This window comes from Sarcophilus harrisii, chromosome 2, assembly GCF_902635505.1.
Source record: "Sarcophilus harrisii chromosome 2, mSarHar1.11, whole genome shotgun sequence".
Lineage (NCBI taxonomy): Eukaryota > Metazoa > Chordata > Mammalia > Dasyuromorphia > Dasyuridae > Sarcophilus > Sarcophilus harrisii.
The window spans coordinates 390545273-390562291 of NC_045427.1; the positions used below are offsets into that span (position 1 = coordinate 390545273).

The window sequence follows — 17019 nt, forward strand, 5'->3', positions numbered from 1 at the left end:
GGAGGGGGAGGGAATGTGATCTAATAAAAATAGTGTGTTATCATGAGGGAGAAGAACTGGATTCTAGCCCTAATTCTGTTACTAACTTGCTATGTGATCTCAGGGGGGTCATTTCTCTTGGCCACAATTTACAATAGATGACCCAAAAGCTTCTTTCCTACAGTTTAAAGTAGGATATCTTGAAAGAAAAAAAAAACAAACTACCTTTGTATATTTTGAAATTTTATAATAATAATAATTTTATAATTTATAATTTTATATAAAAGTGCATGTTCTGACATACTCCTGTCTTGTCTGACTTGTTTAGATAGTTGGTCTAGGAGAATGTACAATATAAAATATCTCTACTAGTTAACACATCCAGAAATCTGACTCCTCAGACAATTTCCTTTTCCTTGACTGGATCAAAGCCAAGATGTATTGTCCCAAAAGCTATTGGCCAGATCCTAATTCTTCAATTCACTACTTAGAATGTAAGCTTCTTATGAATAGGGGTTGTTTGATTCATTCCTTGCATCTTGCTTATGGGTTGATTAGAGCAAGAGTTCTTGACATGAGGTGTGTGAAATATTTGGATTTTGAGGTTGGGTGATTTTTTTTTGTTTTGTTTTGTTTTTTTTTTTTTTTTTTTTTTTTTGCATTTTTAGAATTGTAAAATGCATTCTAAAAGTCTTAGTGCATTTTTAAGCTACTGAAGATTTTTGGGACTCATTTAAAAGCATTATTCTGAAGTCTATCCATAGGCTTCACCAGACTGTCAAAGAGGTCCATGTGGTTATGGTGCCATGAGTGTCTTGGTTTAGAGAACTGCCTTTGTGTTGCAGAAAAAAATCTTGATTAAAAATATAACGAGGGCAATGGCTGAACCTCACAGCAGTCTTGCAGGCAGATTTTCAGGCAAAGGGGTTGTCAGCATATGCTCACCCATGTGGAACACCAGGGACGCTAGTTTTCTTAGAGTAAAATGATCGACTTTCTCTCTCCCTCTCTCTTCCTTTTTCCCTCCTCCCAACAAGTCTCAGGAGGAAGTCTGTGATTTGCTCCATGCTGCTCCATTCCAGAACATTTTGCCTCGGGTCTACATTAAAGGTAAGAAAATTCTGAGGGATATAATCGGTTGAGCTAAGGGACTAGTCTAGCCAATTCCAATAAATAATTTCCAAAGAGATTTGTCTTTCTTGGCAGTGTTCCTTAAGAGATTTATTGAAGAGTTAGTGATTCCCAGCAAAGAATGGAGGGGGTATAATAGGGGAAAAGCGGAGAGAATTTTACCATTTCAGACCACTAAAATGAGCTCATTTTCATGTCATTTACACACAAGTGGAACTTACTGATTAATAATTAGAGTTAAGTCTGACTTCCAAGTCCTTTATAAATGTCTCTCCAGATATTACACCAGAACACTATCTCTAGGATCATTACTTACTCTCTCTTTTTTTCCCCTAAACAGAAGGAGAACGCTTAGAAGTCCGGATGAAGCGACTGGAAGCAAAGTATGCCCCTCTTCATCTTGTCCCTCTCATAGAGAGGCTGGGAACTCCTCAGGTAAGAGCTCAGGTGGAGAGAAAACTTCCCTCAATATCTGTAGAGGTATCCCCAGCCATTCCAGCAGTTTTCGGATTTAAGGAGATTTCACACACACACACACACACACACACACACACACACAAAATCATCAAGATCAATAAAGGCACAAGTCATTCATAATGGCACATTTTAATTCACACCAGGAAATGTGTGTGACCTAATTCGAGACACTCAAGGTGCCAGGGCATTAAGAAATAAATGCAAGGGAAATGGGATTCAGGGAAAAGGAAACCATGAGGTGTAAGTCCCTAGAAGGGGAGGTGGTCAGGCAATAGCAGGAGGAGAAAGAGGCTCCTAAAGTATGTTAGTGATAGTGAACCTAGTAGGATAGTATAAATACAAGAGCCTTTGCAAAGAACATTTGGGCTCTTTTTATTCTTTCTTGGATTTGAAGGAAAAATAACAAATACAAATACTCACCATTTGGAGTCTTCTCCAGGAATTGACATAAGCCTGTCTGTGGTTATGTTCATGCATCCCCTGAATTCCTCCACTTCTAAAAGAAAGCTCCCTGAGATCAGAAGCTAGTCAAGTCCAAATGACTAAGGATGGGTTAATACAAGTGTGTGAATTAACCAGGACTTTAAATTCTCTGTCTCTTCAATTTGGGCTTTTCCTAATTGAGTTACCTCTCACCAGCAACAAAGAAGAGGAAAAGAAAAGGGAGCTGAAATTTTAGCTCAGGGGGAAAATAGAAACAAATATTTAAAGACTGCTTCTCTACAAAATGTACTTAGAAGAATGTGTCTCAGTTGCCAACCTCTTAACAATAATAATGACAACAGTAACTGATGTTTACATAGCATTTTAAGTTTTGCAAAGCACTACATACTTCATTTCACCCTCACAGCAATCCTGTGAGGTAGATGTTATTATTATATCCATTTTACGGATGAAGAAAGGGAGACTTAGAAAAGTTAAGTGCCTTGCCAAGTGGCACATAGCTAGCAATTGTATGAGGAAAGATACAAACCCAGGCATTCCCAGCACCAAGTCCAGTGATCCATTGGCTACACAGCTCTGCCTAGAAGACCCCAGGGTCCTGTTATCATGTCACAGCTATGCATTTTGAGTGAGAAAATGGATCAGAGAGATTGAGGCAGCTAGGTAACCCAGAGGATAGAGAGCAAGACTTGAATTCAAGAAGATCTGAGTTCAAATTTAGCCTCAGACATCAGTTATGTAACTCTAGGCAATTTACTTACATATTCTTCTATACCTCTATATCTCAGCTTCCTCATGTGTAAAATGAAAGGATTAGGTTTGATGAACTCTTAAAGTCCCTTTGAACTCTACCCTGACAGCCCTATGATTGTTCTTAGGAATATGGCATCCATACCTTACATAGTTTACAATCCTTCAGATGTAGCCATTCTTATTCCAGGACAGTCAGAAATACTAGACAGTATTTCACACATATAAACACCCCAACCCCCAGGGGAGAGGCAGTTCAATTTAATTTTTAAAATCTTTATTAAGTACCCAAGATATCATGGGCACATGAAGGCACTGGAGAAATTCAGAGATTGATATGACAAAGGACTAACTCTCTCCAGGGGTCCTCAAAATTTTAATTAGGGGGCCAGTTCACTGTCCCTCAGACTGTTGGAGGGCCAGACTATAATAAAAACAAAAACTTTGTTTTGTGGGCCTTTAAATAAAGAAACTTCATAGCCCTGGGTGAGGGGGATAATCGTCCTCAGCTGTTGCATCTGACCCACAGGTGTAGTTTGAGGACCCCTGCTCTAGACTCTGGTAGATGTAAGCAGAAGGTAACCCTGGGGCATTCCCAGAAGCTAGGATCTGTGAAGTCCATCCAGCCCATCACCTTGCAGAACTCTGTTTCTCCCTGTATACTCCCTTTGCTCACTGCCACACATATGCAGCTAATATACAAGCTCTCTTCTTTCCATCCAGCTGCCCTAAACAGCCTGGCTAACTGCTGGCTAATGCCATTACCTGCAGCTTTCTCATCTGTAAAATAAGTTGGAAAAGGAAATGGCAAACTACTCCAGTATCTTTGCCAAGAAAACGCCAAATGGGATGATGTAGAGTCAGACACAATTGAAAAAAGACAGAATCACAACAATGTATTATGAAGTTGAAAAAATAGTTTGGAGCCCCAAAGTCTAAGCATATTAATTGAATAGCTTAAAATTGCATTAAGCTAAAGGCTTTAAATTACATTAAGACTTCAGGGACACCCTGTTTATGTAAAGTATGTTGCAAACTCTAAAGCACTCAGAGTGCCTATTATTATTGTTATTTGAGCAGGAAGGGACTGACACAGCAGTTCAGATACCATATTAATGAACACATTTTCCACCTAGTTCTCCAATGAGTAGGATCAGATAATCCAAGAAGATTTCCTTTTAGGGAGTAATTCCTAACGCCAGCAGTGTGCAAAATTGTCTTCTGTGTTAGCACTCTCCCACAAGAATCTGGTCTCCAGTTCTTAATGCTTGGCATCTGTTTGCATTTAGAAAATTATGAATCACTTCATGGTACTGTTTAACAAATTGTCCTTGGGCTTGTTAGAATTCCCTGGTCAAACACTCAATATTTACCCAGTTAAATTCCCTTAGATTTTATCCAAGTTGGAAAGGAGTTAGCAGTTTTGTAAACCTTCTCCCCTCAAGAAATGATCCAAAACTTAGTCATCCAAACAACTACAGGAAAGCTAACAAAACAGTTTGGGAGCCAGTAAGAGTTCATCGGAGGACTCGGCAATAGCTAGAACAGTGTCTAATAGCTAGAACTGTGCTATATACTAAAGCTCTTAAGGGATCCCAGAACTTGTCTTCTTGAGTGGCTCTTTTCCAGAAACACTGGAACCAGGATATGCAGGAGGCACTGAATGTGTCAAGGACAACACCACCCCTGTCCCAGACTTTAACATAGGCCAGAGGTCCTCCCTTTTTTGTTGAGAATTGGACTGCATCTCAGAGACCAAGGAAAGTCAGGTTTCCATTGTTATGTAGTGTACTAAGAAAAGTGTTTGAATAGAAGTCACTTCATCTTTAGCTTGCTGTGTGAACACAGCTGTTCTGTTTAACCATCTCACAGTACAATGGAAATTATTTGAGATTAGGGACTATTTTTCCCTTTCCCTTTTTATCCCCAGCCTCTAATCCTGTATCTGCTACATACAGCACCTCCTCCTACCAGCGTAGGCTGACAATACTGTAGCTTTCCTATCTGCCTGGCCTGAGGAGGCTGATCATTGATAGTAGGTTTCTCTTGCTAGTGAATAAGTCTAAGAGACAAAGATCAAGAGATTGCTTGGAGAGTACAGAATTAAAGCCAAGGGATATCCCTTTTGTATAAGGGATAGTAGCACCAATTGGGGGTAATTAATCTCAACTCTGGGAATATTTCTGTCTAAAGAACCAGAACTGGTCATCTAGAATGAGGCCATCCTTTCCCCAAGAAAGAGCTGGAGAAATACCAAGAACATTTTCATATCTAACACTCCCTTCCCATGACTCCTGCAGACCTCTCTGTTATTTGCATTTGTCTTACGATTCCTTGACTCCATTGCAACAGGCTTTTCTGATAGCCCCAACTTTATAAATTAGTGTTCACTGATTACATTTGAAGTATTTCTGGGTGTGGTGTGAAATCTTTAATTTTATAAGGATACCACTTTTAAATGTCTAGTATCATAAAGATACAGTATGATAAGATATTATTGAGAAAGCTTTCATCCAGTCTCAAGAAGTGGCATTTTATAATCTGGTCCTTAAATTTTTGGTTGTCTAATGTTTGAGGTCAGAAAGAATGTGACAGAGCAGCCCCAGTTGAAACACCCATTTCATATCAGTGGAACTGTGGTAGTGTTGTTTGATTACTAAATCCAGAACAAAAGATAAAAAGCAGGAGGGGCAAAGGGATGATAGCAAGATGGCCACATTGGATGATTGGATGGGATGTGAGCATAGTCTGATGGGCTGAGGCCAGCTAAAACTGGCAGCTTAGTTGAGCTTGCTCTCACTCACCAGTGAAAACAGCTAAGCCCAGGGCAGAGGTTCTAAACTTAAATGAATTAATTCCCCCAGGGATTGGGGATCCAGAGGTACTGTTTCAGGAAGAAAATAGCAGGACAGAAGCAAGATAAATGGCAAAATAGTTAGGGTGGATTTACCCTCAAATATTGTGCTAATTTTTGTAAGGTGGATTGTCCATTTTGCACCAAAGTCCTCCTCTTAGAGCCATGGCAACAGAGCATATCCTGCCAAACTGGAAAGACATCAATCAACTAGCATTTATAGTGCCCACCATGTGCCAAGAACCTGGAATGCAGACATTAGTCAAGGAGTCCCTACCTTTAGGAAACTTAGATTCTGTGGGGAATCAACATATATATAAATAGATACATAATATATACAAAATATATTGAGGAAAGGTTGTAGAGGATTAATGACAGATTATGTGGCCATCTAGAGACCTCCTAAGATCACTAGAAAGCAGACTCTGATGGGATTCTGATATGAAAGGATCCCAATCTGTAGTAATTGAGGGAATATCCACATCAATAAAAGCATGAAATGTTATAGGCATTCTGACCCCAGCCTAGCCCTCAGTCATTGGGAATAAACTCTAGATTCTGATGGTTTGAGAACTAGGGGGAGGGGAAAAGGGATAAAATCTCACTGGAGAATGGGAAGAGAAAAAGAGAACAACTCACAAGCTTTCACAAATGTTTTCCTTGCCAGCAAATTGCAATTGCCCGGGAGGGAGATCTTCTAACTAAGGAGCGACTGTGTTGTGGACTCTCCATGTTTGAGGTCATCTTGACACGCATCCGGAGCTACCTGCAGGATCCCATCTGGCGAGGTCCTCCCCCTACCAATGGTGTCATGCATGTGGATGAATGTGTGGAGTTTCACCGGCTCTGGAGTGCCATGCAGTTTGTATACTGTATCCCAGTGGGGACCAACGAATTTACAGCAGAGTAAGTGACTGGGAAAGTGGGCAGAAGTTTCCCTGCTCGGTATTCAGTGATTCACTCTCAGAGATCACTATGCGAGGGGGGAGGGATAAAAGACAAGAGAAAATAAGAGTCCTTGTTATCAAGGAGTTTACAGTCTATTGGTAAGATAAAAATATACATACAGAACCTGAAGCAAGCTCTAAGTGGTACAAAGTAGGTGAAATAAGGTCATGTATCATAAAGGTAATCATTATTCAATATAAATAGCAAATACAAAAAAAAAAAGAAAGAAAGAAAGAAAGAAAGAAAGGAAAATCCGTCACTAGAATAGGCTACTCAGGGAAGAAAGAACTTGGACTAAGTCTCAAAGGTTGAATAAGATTTGGACACGAGGAAAGGAGAAGGGAAGGCATTCCAGAAGATAGAAACTGGTAGAACAAAGGTATGGAAGTCGGAAGAAGCAGGAGGAAAGAGAGGAGACGGACTCAACTGGAGTAAAAGGTTTATATAGTGACAAATATGTCAGTCAGTCAGTCATCTAGCATTTATAGGTAAGGTGGGTTCAGCTGTATGGAACCATATTTGAAAGCCAGGATCAAAAATATGGATTTGATCTGAGAGGTAATAAGTAGCTATTCTGGGATTTCTAGGTTTCTCAGTTGAACTTGAATCCTGTTACTACATCAGACACTTACTAGCTGTATGACCTTGGGTAACCTATGTTTGCCTCAGTTTCCTCATCTGTAAAATGGGGATAATACAAGCACTTCCCTCCCAAAATTGTTGTGAGTCTCCAAAGAGATAATTGTAAAATACTTAGCACAGTATCTACCACATAGTAAGAGCTACGTAGATATTAGCTATCATTAAAATTATTATTAACATTGTTAATAATAATAACCTGATGCCTTCTCATAGAATCATTGATATAGAACTGGAAATTATCTTAGGAGTCTTTGAGTCCAACCCCCTCATTTTACAGATGAGGAAACTAAGGCACAGAAAAATCAAGTAAGTTGCCACTAGAAAGTATCTGAGATGGGATTTCAACTAGGACCTTTCTGACTCAAATCCAATTGGTTATATCATGCATCTCACCCACATATCCCATGGATAAGATAAGTTCATTCATACCCACATAATACATTGGGAATATGAGGATAGAGGATGATGGAGAATGGTTGAGACCCTTCTATCTCTGGGACTAGGCTCTAGCCATGATACTGGACAGGGACTCAGGAGGCTCTAGTTCCCAAGCTCCCCTCTCATTCCAAGCCCCTGTTTTCTTGCCTCCCAGGCAGTGCTTTGGAGACGGCTTAAACTGGGCTGGCTGCTCAGTCATCGTCCTCCTGGGACAGCAGCGAAGATTTGATTTGTTTGACTTCTGTTACCATCTGCTGAAGGTGCAGAGGCAGGATGGGAAGGATGAAATTATAAAAAATGTGGTAAGTAGAAAAGTGACAAGTGGGAAGTCTAAGGGAGAATGTAGAGACAAAATACAGTAGAGCAGAAAAGGCAAAAAATTAAATGAAAATGAAACAAAATAAAATAAAAGTAATTAGATTGTTCCAACAAATGCAGGGACTATACAGATAATTGGATAAGGAGTTTTTAGTGTGAAGCTATGAACCTGGAGTTTCTCTCACAGGGCAAGAAAAGAATACAAGCAAGACCCCTCCTCAAAAAATCTTTTATTTTTTTGTATTTTTGTGTGCATATGTACATATATGTATAAATATATGTAAATACATACACATATATATAATTTTTCCCTAATTATATGCTAAAATAATTTTTAAAAATTTTGAAGTCCAAATCCTATCTCTTTCTATTTTTTTTTTCCTCCCTCCCTCCATGAAACACTAAGCAATCAGATATTGGTTATCCATGTGCAATCATATAAAACATTTCCATTTTAGTCATTTTTTACAAGAAGACTCAATTAAAATAAAGTGAAAATAGCATGTTTTAGTATTCAAACAATATCAGTTCTTTCTCCTGAGGCAGATAGTATGTTTCATCACTAGTCTTTTGGGATTTTGTTTCACCATTTAGCTGAGACTAGCTGGTTGAGTTTTACCAAAACTAGGTTATAGGGGTAGGAACCAGACTACTTCCCATGGCAAATGATGTTTCTGTGCCTCTGGTGCTCTCTCTCACTTCTCTTCTTTTTCTGTCCTTCCTTGTGCTTCCCATTCCCACTCACCATTTCCCAACAGCCCCTGAAGAAGATGGCCGACAGAATCCGCAAATACCAGATCCTAAACAACGAAGTCTTTGCAATCTTGAACAAATACATGAAGTCAGTAGAGACGGACAGTACCACCGTGGAGCACGTACGCTGTTTCCAGCCACCCATCCACCAGTCCTTGGCCACCACTTGCTAAGTGTAGAGTTCTATCGGGAGGTGGAGGGGAGGAAGCGCCTCCGGACTGTGTCAGGGCTGGCTCAGGAAACTGGCAACCTGTGGGCTGGACATCAGACCAAACCAGATACCCCAAGCACACCTTGACCCACGCCAAGAGCTGGGCTTGTGCATGCTCTTCCATGACATCCGTGGTTGGTTTCTTCCATAACTTAAAAAAAAGAAAACACACACACACACACACACACACACACACACACACAAACAGCAATGCGTGCTTTTTGTTCCTCATTTTCTCTTGTGTTGATACTGAGAATTCATTGTTTGACCCTTTGGCATCCCCCCACAGTCTCCAGCTCTCCCCATCGCACGGTTATGGCTGTTCCTTCAGGCCTTCCATTTTGTGCCCACCTCTGCAAACATAGCCATCTATGACCTTGTGCTGTTATCCACAGGCTTCAAGGAGGGTGGAAACTTGTGGTACCCATGGTTCTCTGAGCAGCAGCACCTGGCCGAGCTGAGAACCAAGGGCAAGTGGTCAGGCCCCGGCTCGTCAGCTTATCCCTCAGTCCTTGCTTTGCCCATTCTCTCACTGGTAGCCATCTCCTCCTGCTCCTCCGAACCTCGTGGGACTCCAGGGACCTCAGCCCCGAGAGCACTCACGGACTGAATAGCTGTCCTCCAAGGGCTATTGGGCAGTGCCCACCCACATGCATTACATGAGGTTTCTTGGTGGTGGTTTCCTGCTGGAGATGGTGCTTGCTCTTGCTTTTTTCTGACTCTAAAAGAAAATCAGTAATTTTCCCCACCCCACCCAACTACTGCCCTCCAGGAGGGAATTTATAATTTCATTCATGCCTACAGCCCCTGGAATAGTATCAGGGTTAGGAAAAATAGCAAGGGACCCCTAGGACACAGCACTCCTAAATCATATGTGACCTTCACATCCCTAAATAAAAAAGCCTTTTAGCTTAAGGGCCTTTCTGGTCTTCTCCGTGGTTTGTTACCAATAGGAAACTGAGCTGCAGAAGCTCAACAGTAATCCATTTGTGTATCTTCCTGGGGTCCAGGTACAAAGGACACTTCTGACCAAAGGAGAAAGCATGGTACAGTTAAAAGAGTAATGACTCCATGGTCAGATGTCCCAAGTTCAAGTCCCACTTCGGATACTACCTATGAGACCTTCAGTAAATTATTTAATCTCTCTGGTCCTTAATTGCTTCATTTGTAAAGTGAGGAGGTCATTCTAGATGGCCTGTAGGGTCTGTTTCAGCTCTAAATCTATAATCTCACAAAATCTCGGGAGGAATCATTGCACTTATGGTCAAATAGCGTCTGTTAGGGAGAAGAAGTGGGGTAGAGAGAGAAGTGGTAAATGAGCACTTATTAACTTAAGTTTAGGGGCATGGAATCTCTCACAAAGGCTTCCACTCCCAGTGCCCTACTTAAACTGTTTAAAATTCCACTTGCCTATAGGATAATAAATGACTTTCACAAAGAGTATAGGAATCCCTTTTTTAATGGAATTGTCAGAAAATGCATTGAGGCAAATGTCTCATAGTGGGGGCTTTTTTTCCTCTCTCTTCACAGGGTGCTTTGGCCATGGGCAGCTGACAACATTTAAAGTGCCTCTTTGGGCAGTCTGTGCCCCACAAGAGATGGAATTAAAAGGGGAAACTCTGAAAGAAGTTTCAAGCCAGTCAGTTGGGCCAATTTTGTTACTAGGAAAAGCAGGAGCAAGAGAGGCTTGAAGCTAATTGAATACATTTGCGTCCCAAGTGAGGCAAGGGGAGAACAGGAGGTAGATGCAGGAGCCTCCTATTAGAGAACTCCTGAGAGGCACTGCTCTCCACCTGGACTCTGTGAACCTTCTATGTACAAACGGGGCAGCATCCCTAAACTGTGGGCAGGAAAAGCGGATAAGAGGCAGTATGGTGCAATAGAAATAACATTGGATTTGGAGATTCAAATCCTGGCCCTGTGTGACCATGGGAAAGTCACTTAACCTATGTGGGTCTCTTTTCTCATCTATAAAATAAGGGGGTGGAACTAGATGGCTTCTGAAGTCCTTTCTAAATCTATGATGAAATGAGTTATCTAAGAGGCTGCTCATCAAGAATTCTCTCATGGAGAGAACCATCCTTCCTTTTCCATCTCCAGCCAGAAGTGCTTCTCAAAAGGGTGGAAGGGTTGGATTCATTAGCACTCAGATGCTAAAGCAGCCCAGATGCTCACTACTTGTTGCTAATGAAGTTACCCCAATCCTAGGTCTATTAGGTCAAAAGGTACTGTGTAGTCAGATTCTTCCTGAGAACAGCTATTGACCTATTAGGATTTCTCAAGCTGCTACTGAGCTGATGAGTTCCTCCTTAATACTTGATTTGCCACGTTCAATCTAGAATTCCTAATCAAGGTTAGGTTGCTGCTCCTGCAATCTTATGCCAACCCTAGGGTCGATTGTAGCCCTCTAGCAAAGTCATCTTCTCCACGGGAACCCTGCTTCTGGGGTGATTAGAAGGGCAGGATCTGGCTCAGGGCACTTTGCCACTCAACCATCTTTAACAATGGTTTTCAATCAAGATGTAGTCCTGGAAACTTAAAAAAGATACTTAGGGTCTCATGTAATCCCAGATGAGAAGAATTGAAGTTCTTACAACACTATCAGACACCTGGCTATTACCAAAAGCCATCCATTGCAAATATCAGACAATTCTGGGATTTGGATTTTAGACTCTGAGAAGAGCCAGTATCGATTGATAAGAGTTCAACCCATTCAACATAGCTGTAGTTGTCTCAGAATAGGCTATTCAGTTTACTGATCTAATACCCCTCCAGGGAAATAGGTAACCCTGTCTCAGGTTTGAGGTTGATTTACTTTATAAGGGATGGATTTACCTGAGAAAGGCTAATGTTCACAGGCCTGTTCTAAGTGATAAACAATAAGGATTGACACCACCTTAAAAATCTTCCACTTCAAATTCCCCCTTGAAGTTAACATTCTTAACTCCTGCAGCAGAAAAAATCAGATCTGAAGCCTTTGGAAATTTGTGAATTTGTGGTATTTTCTTTTTTCATTCTATTTTCTAGCAGCACTTCTTTATGGACACTAAAGATAAAAGTCCAATATCTCTGTGACCTCCTTCCCTGTTCACCCACCCCACCCACCCCAACCCAGTATTATTGGCCCAGTTTAATTGATGTGTCCAAGAACCAGAAAAAAAAAAAAAAAAAAAAAAAACAACTTGGTTTTTAAGAGTTTAAAAAAAAAATCTGTTTGCAGAAATTGTCAAATGTACCATATTTGTATTAAGAGTCTTTGGGGTTTTTTTGTACAACGAATTTACATTTATTTATCGTGAGTTATATTTACGCTAGTGATAAAATCATGGTGTTAAATTCTTACATCATATTTGCTATGCAGCCGAAGAGGATATTTTGGTTTGTATTTTGGGGGGTATTTGTGTTGAGTTAATAGATGTTTCCATCTTCATTAAAACTGCTTCTGAACTGGTAAAAACTAGCACCAGAGTCTCTTCTTCAAACTTTGTTATTTTCAAGCTATGGGAGGTCCTCGAGAATGGTTCATTGAAAGGAATAGCATAGAAAATTGTTATTGACCAAGTGGGGAGACAATCAATAAACAGAGACCAGGGGAAGCTGTACAGCCTGATTGCCTAGCACATACTGCTTTCTTTCTGTGGTTGGTGTATACTCAGTGTCTACACAGTACAGATCCACACAGAGCTCAAAAGAACCCACCCCCTGCTATCACTGGGAGTTTCTGGTCTCTAGTTGGAAAAGGGACTGTGACAAAATAGAAATGAGTACATAGGAGTCACAAGGTTTGAATATAGTCTTGGTTCTCCTATTAATTATGCCACTTTGGGCAAGTCATTTTAGGGTTATTTTAATAGCATGGCCAATAATTTAATCACAGAAATCAGTTGCTAGCAATGGTATGTAAGAAACAAAAACATCTTATTAAGAACTCCATTGACTCATTGATGAATGCAGGAAAGATTTTATTTTACATTCTGGCAAGAATAGGTATATCCCAATTCTGTAGAATGGGAACACACTTTATAGAGGCCAGATCAAGCCTTTTTATTAATCCTACTCCTCCTATCAGGATCCTGATTGGTCAAGATTCTTCCAGGTTACAATTCTCTTACAAGGTAATAATATACCCAATTTTAAGCAAAATGTGACCAAAGCAGCTCTTCCTTTTGTTTCTTGAGCTCATGCTTTTGGTCATGCCTCCACCTTCCCAATCTTTCTTGTCCAAGATGCAACTTTCTACTCTCTCTCCTGAATTACAACCCTAGCACATCTCCTCGGGTATTTACCCTCTCAAGAACACCTGTGGAATAGAAAGAGTTAAGATTGTAAAATCCCATTTCTCACAGGTCTATGACCAATCCTAGTATCTTAATTCACAAACTGAATGGGACTTGGAAGCAGAGGAAGATAGAAGTGTCTTGGTAGTAATGGTGGGGGTAAAGGGGTAAACATTCTTACTTAACTGTTAGTTACAGCCTTTATCTTAATCTTGACTTGGGTAAATCTAGTAACTTCCCCTACTTTGGATCTTGGCTTCCTCATCTTGGACATGAGCAGGTTGTACTTGATTACTTGAACCCTACCCCCCCACTCCTCTTCCCCCCTCCTCCTCCGCCCTGGCTCCAGCATCTCATGCTTCATCTTGCAAGGGTTCTAGATTAAAAGACTCAAATTCATTGATGAATCAATTGCATCACAAAATATCAACATTAGACCCTTAAAGGCCATTGAGTCCAGTCTCATAGCTGAATAACGGTCTGCTACACAATATACTGAAGAAGAGGTTGTCATCCAGCTTCTGATCGAGGACATCTCCCTTCTCCTCTACCCCCCCCCTCCAGTCAGCCCAAGGAAGCTTCTTTCCCTTAATTGTAAGGAAGGGGCAGCTAGGTGGCACAGTGCCACCAAGCCTTACTTCAGTAAGATCTGAGTTCAAATATAGCCTCAGACAATTTCTGTGTTTTCCTGGGCAAGTCGCCTAACTTGTTTGCCTCAGTTTCCTCATCTGTAAAATGAACTGGAGCAGGAAATGGCAAACCACTCTAGTATCTTTACCAAGAAAACCCCATATGGAGTTATTAAGAGTTAATTTGTAAGGACGGTTTCCCAGACACCAAATCTAAGTTTGTTTGTTTGTTTTTTTTATAACTGCTACCCATTGTTTCTAATTCTGCTTTCTAAGACCAAGTAGAGTACAGTTTATCTTTCTCCTACAGAAGAAGCCTTTAATAGGAAATATAAAGAAAAGGAAAATAAAAAATTTCATCTTTCAAGGGAGTCAAAGATGGATAGGGAAGAAAACAAAACATTTGTACAAGCATTTGTACAAACAAGATCTATATACAGAGATGTCTTGGGATCCACTCAGACTGAGAGCTGCTTGTTAAATTTTCAGTTGTGAGTTTTTACAACTCAGAAATCAACAAATCCTCCAAATCCAAGCTTGTTTTTATTGATTTTCTAGATTTATTAAAATGATGAAGCAAATGTTAATGAAGCAGATTAAACTTCAAAGTGTGTGACTCATGCTTTTTTTTTCCTCCAAAGAGTCAGTTAAACTTTTACCAGCTCATCACTCTCTATATAAAATAATTTGGAGATAATCTCAGAGGGAAGGCACTAATACTAAGAGGAACAGGAAAGGCTTTTTGCAGAAACTGTCTCTTGAATTTCCCCCAAAAAATAAAGAGTTACCAAAAATCTTAGTCATACTTAGACTTTTAGGACCTCCTGTATAAGCAACTTAAGAACAGAGACTATTTGCTTTGTCTTTTTTTTTTTTTTTTTGTATTCTTAGCATCTAGCACATGTTTTGCCCATGATAGGTGCTTTATTGCTTGTTGATTGACAGTCTGATAATGTCTCTAAATGGTTAGTGCTAAATCAGTGACTCCTGTGGATCTAGCTGGTCCCACTTGAAGACTCTCAGGACAAAAGACAATGTTAATCTTTGCCCTTCGCCTCATCCAACCCCCTGATGTTAATTGAGAGGACAACAGAGAGACCACATTCAGAAAGACATGTTTTTTGCAAGTGGAAACTAACTCTCCCTATCAAAACTTTATGACTCAGCTCATACTGAAGAGAGTAATATCAAAGTCTATTTTTTTAACTCTTCGTGCTACCATTGAGGCTGGCATTTTTGTCATTACCCTCCCATCCTTTGTTATTGGCATTAACAGGGTTGGCCTTCAATGGAGCACGTCAGTAATCAAGTTCAAATATCAGTTCAATTCTCCAATGACTATATTAGGTATAGGGAATACCAAGACAAAATACACACACACACACATACCCTGCCATCACGGAACTTACAGTCTAATTCTACAAGACAGATAAGAAACTATAAAGCAAATTGCATGGAGTGTGATGAAGGAGATTGGAGGTGAAGAAAGAGGATGAGGAGAAGAATTATTATAGCAAAATTCCCACACTGCCCAGCCTGGATATTTGATGTGACAATTCTAAAGTCTTAAGACTATATCTTGGAACTAACAGCCTAAACAAATTAATAATTGGTCTATTTTTAAAACACACCTTAGGAGATTTCATATGGAAAGTGCTAAAAAAAAAAAAAACCTGGCATCTAAATGTCATCTAATTTCCAACTAGGCAGTTCATCTAATAAAGTTTCAGGGTACAAGTAAGGACCCTGACTCAGTGTGCAAAACCATGATTCAATGTAAAGATCCCTCTTCCTCAGAATATCTATCCCATTCACCTATCACAAAGCCCAGTATTCTCAGCACTGACATCCCTCCTTTGAATTAGAGTTTCTTGTTATTTACCCCGACCCTTATTTTGTTCCTGTTTTCTTTATCGAAAAAAAAAATTATCTCTGCACTGGAAAATTTGGAACAAACAACTGACAGGCAGCTGATACAGAAGATAAATAAAGAAACTCTGCTAAGCAGTAGGAATGCAAATAAACATGGAGTCCCCCCTCTCTTTAAGTTGCTGCCTATCTAAGAGCAGGGAGAGTAGCTAGATGATGCAGTGGACAGAGCGCCAAGCCTGGAGTCAAAAAGAGTGTTCAAATCCAGCTTCAGATACCAGCTGTGTAATCCTAGCCAAATCATCTCTTCCCGTTTCCCTCAGGTTCCTCTCCTGTAAAATGAACTGGAGCAGGAAATGGCAAATCATTCTAGCATCTTTGCCAAGAAAATCCCAAATGGGGTCATGAAGAATCAGATACTACTGAATAACAGCAGCACACTTAAGAGTAGAAATAAGCCACATACATGTGTGAAAGTTATACAATGAGTACTTGAATCAATTTGAGCAGTTTTTCCCAATCAATTCAAGATAACAATGGGCCTTGCTTGGGGACATCTTATCTGAAGGGCATGTCCCCAATGTATGACCGCTGGCCCCTTGCTGAGAGGACATCAGGAAGCTGCCATTGACTGGCTGCCTGGGACATAGGCCTGTCTGTGTAACCATTTGTAACTCCTAAGAGAAGGTGATTGCAGCTTCTCATCCTTTCTCATGAACTCCAAGCTGTTCTGCTTCTTTCCTCTCTGAAAGATCTGAAAGAAAGCCCCAGAGAGAATAAGCCACTTTTGTAAAAAGAGACAACTCCCCTAACCAGACTCCATCCTCCAGAATATAGGTCAGTTAGTGAAAGAAAGGTTCATGTCAGTCTCATCAAGCTAATGGGGGAGGAACTCCCCTAATCAGCTACAGGAATTCTCTTGGTCATCAGTGATGATTAGCACAATCAAGAATAGAGGCAAAGATGGGATGGCTCTTGGCCATAGAGTCCCATAATATTGGGCTCTACTCAGGTCCCTGGCCTTTACAGAAAAGATCATTATTCTAAGGTTCAACAGAAACTCAGATGAAACCCAGTAAAAAGAGATTAATGGAAGAAATCCTATGAGGAACTCCTATAGTTGTTATTAAAGAAAACAAAAGTTCTTGCTTTCCTAGGAATCCTAACCAATACCTCTTTCTCTTTTTTCCTCCTCCTCTTCTTTCCTTTCTCCTCAAATCTCTGGTTGGTGAACATATAACCAAAATCTTAGATTCTGAGCTAAGGCAAAATTTAAGAGTATGGGGAAACTGGACCTAG

The 17019-nt window shown here is 40.3% G+C and overlaps 2 protein-coding genes across 2 annotated transcripts in view; one reads left to right on the forward strand and one right to left on the reverse strand.

Annotated features, from left to right (window-relative positions):
• FNDC9 (fibronectin type III domain containing 9) overlaps window positions 1-2077 on the reverse strand; it is a 47194-nt gene extending 45117 nt beyond the window's left edge. The window contains exon 1 of the mRNA XM_012551999.3: window positions 2008-2077. The gene's annotated coding sequence lies outside the window, so the exon portion shown is untranslated. The remainder of the gene's footprint in view (window positions 1-2007) is intronic.
• CYFIP2 (cytoplasmic FMR1 interacting protein 2) overlaps window positions 1-12123 on the forward strand; it is a 140830-nt gene extending 128707 nt beyond the window's left edge. The window contains exons 27-31 of the mRNA XM_031953599.1: window positions 1017-1089; window positions 1451-1545; window positions 6303-6541; window positions 7818-7965; window positions 8740-12123. Coding sequence (XP_031809459.1) covers window positions 1017-1089; window positions 1451-1545; window positions 6303-6541; window positions 7818-7965; window positions 8740-8907 — 723 coding nt within the window. The 3' untranslated portion in view covers window positions 8908-12123. The remainder of the gene's footprint in view (window positions 1-1016; window positions 1090-1450; window positions 1546-6302; window positions 6542-7817; window positions 7966-8739) is intronic.
• The last annotated feature ends 4896 nt before the right edge of the window (window positions 12124-17019 follow it).